This window comes from Cynara cardunculus, assembly GCF_001531365.2.
Source record: "Cynara cardunculus var. scolymus isolate 2C chromosome LG 3, CcrdV1, whole genome shotgun sequence".
Classification (NCBI taxonomy): Eukaryota; Viridiplantae; Streptophyta; class Magnoliopsida; order Asterales; family Asteraceae; genus Cynara; species Cynara cardunculus.
The window spans coordinates 39317136-39319651 of record NC_037530.1 but is presented as its reverse complement, the minus strand read 5'-3'; the positions used below and the strand labels follow the sequence as shown (position 1 = coordinate 39319651).

The following is a 2516-nucleotide window of genomic DNA, read 5'->3' as shown; positions in this document are numbered from 1 at the left end:
TATATATATATATATAGTTTTGGACAATCTAAAGTGTTTGTATTAAAACTATTATTTACATAAAATAAATAAAATTTGCTTTTAATCTATAGATAATTGACCTAAATGATCATATTCCAGAACTAAATTGACCTCGTAAACATTTCTCTATAATTGACCTAAATGATCATATTCCAGACAAAACCCGTTTTCAAGGGTTTCATAGGAAAATGAGTTTTGGATCGAATATGTAAATATTGAAGACAAGTGATTATGAACCTCACTTCAAAACATTGATATATATATATATATATATATATATATATTGAGAGTTTGGTTTAAATACAATTCATCGTATTTGTACAACCAATGCAATCCAATAAATTGAGATATTTATGGAAATGATGAGTGTTCATTTATTATGATTTGAATATTTATGGAAGATGAATATGATTCATTAATTATAATCAACATTTTATGCTAAGAAACAATCAAAACTTTTATGAAATCACATATTAATCAAATGAAATAGACGGTTAAGATTAGATTATATTAATTGTACAAATGTCAAGAATTATATAATAACCGACCTCTATGTATTGAATGGATAAAAAAGTTACTGTTATATAAGAAGACAAAAGTAGAGGACCCAAATATAAGGGCACAGACAGCCCCCTCTCTGTCTCTCTCTCTCTCTCTCCTGTTGCTTATTTACAGCCTCTCTTTTGTATTGGACTCGGTTTCATATCATCATCTCATCAATCTGACTTTTATCATTATTAAAACTCTGAGTTTCTCTCTCTCTCTCTCTCTCTCTCTCTCTCTATATATATATATATATACATACATACAGATGCTGTGCTGACTTTTCTTTCTACTCACCATATTAGTTCAAGAGAGAGAGAGAGAGAGATATGGGACATGGAGGGGGACATACTTGCTGCAACAAACAGAAAGTGAAAAGAGGATTGTGGTCACCTGAAGAAGATGAGAAACTCATCAACTACATTACTTCCCATGGCCATGGCTGCTGGAGCTCCGTTCCTAAACTTGCTGGTCTCTCTCTCTCTCCCTCTCCCTCTCCCAAGATATATATATATATATATATATATATATATCCATGTATGAAGAGATTTTCTCAGTGATCTTTCTCCCTGATGACATGAGAATTGAATCTTTCACTCGTCATGCATATATATCTTATACACAAGTACTTTTGTGTTTCTGTATGAAACACACACACACACATATATATATATATATATATATATATATGTTTGAATTCAATTTGTGGGAGTTTTTGTGAATCAATAACATGTTAATCTTTTATGGTTTATATATATTTTTAGGGCTCCAAAGATGTGGCAAAAGTTGCAGGTTAAGATGGATTAATTATCTAAGGCCGGATTTGAAACGAGGGAGCTTTTCTTCGCAAGAAGCGAGTCTTATAGTCGACCTACACCGAATTCTCGGAAACAGGTTTACAACGAAGATACGAGTTTTAATTTGTTCGATACATGAATTTATGTTACATTTTGTTGATAATTCATTGTACGTTTCGAATAAACGGTGACAGATGGGCACAAATAGCGAAACATTTACCAGGAAGGACGGATAACGAGGTCAAGAATTTTTGGAATTCGAGCATAAAAAAGAAGCTTCTTGCTCATACCCACCACCACCACCTATCTAATCATGCTCTTGCTACTGCTACCACCACCACCACCACCTTTCCTAACCCTAAAGCCACCAACATTCATGTTTCTTTAAGTGGTGATCATCAATATTATGAGGGTTTGTTTGATGCCAACCCTAATGTGATCAACCCATATCAACCCCATATGATTCATGACGATCAAGATCATCGTCATGTCCACACACCACCGCCACCCGCCGCCACCCAACCACCGTTGATCAATCTTGATAAATGCTTCGTCGGTATTGATCCTAGCCCTATTCTCCCTCCCCTTCCTCCATCGTTCACCGTCAATCCATCTCCGGAATTCGACCATCAATTCCCCACAATGGAATTCTTGAACTCCTATGATCATAACATCCTGAAACCGGAGAATTATGACCTCATCCTTGGCCAAAATTCGGACCATCATCATAACCATCATCCGGAAATCCCATTTAAACTTGGCGATGTCGAATTGAGCCAACCGATTGCGAACTCAAACGAGTTGCACACGCCTACAAGTTCTCAAACGGAGTACCTCGAGACTTTCGTGCCAAATTTTCTGTCGTCTTCACCGCCATCATTGGTGTTGCCACAGTTTGTGGTAAGCAAGGTAAGAAGTATATATAATGTGACTAATTAATCAATGTTAATATGTGTGTTTTTAGAGCAGGAATAAGTGATCAGTAAACCTAAATATTGCTAGATTTAGGGCCTTTAATTCAGAGGAGACAATGATATATGCTTCTGATGTTATTCCCATATGAAAAACAGAAATATAATTACTGTTTCCTTGCATGTTCTTGAGATATATATATATATATATATATATATGATTATATATATCTCTCTTAATTAT

The 2516-nt window shown here is 34.8% G+C and overlaps 1 protein-coding gene across 1 annotated transcript; it reads left to right on the top strand.

Annotated features, from left to right (window-relative positions):
• Window positions 1-893: 893 nt before the first annotated feature.
• On the top strand, window positions 894-2300 carry LOC112509916 (transcription factor MYB26-like). The gene is made up of 3 exons (XM_025115124.1): window positions 894-1035; window positions 1329-1458; window positions 1556-2300. Exons 1-3 carry the CDS (start codon window positions 894-896, stop codon window positions 2298-2300), a joined length of 1017 nt encoding a protein of 338 aa, XP_024970892.1.
• Window positions 2301-2516: the final 216 nt, after the last annotated feature.

Coding starts and splice junctions, on each gene's coding strand:
- LOC112509916 (XM_025115124.1), top strand. CDS start 894: ATGGGACATGGAGGGGGACATACTTGCTGCAACAAACAGAAAGTGAAA. Junction 1,036..1,328: donor CTCCGTTCCTAAACTTGCTG/GTCTCTCTCTCT, acceptor ATATATTTTTAG/GGCTCCAAAGATGTGGCAAA. Junction 1,459..1,555: donor CACCGAATTCTCGGAAACAG/GTTTACAACGAA, acceptor AAACGGTGACAG/ATGGGCACAAATAGCGAAAC.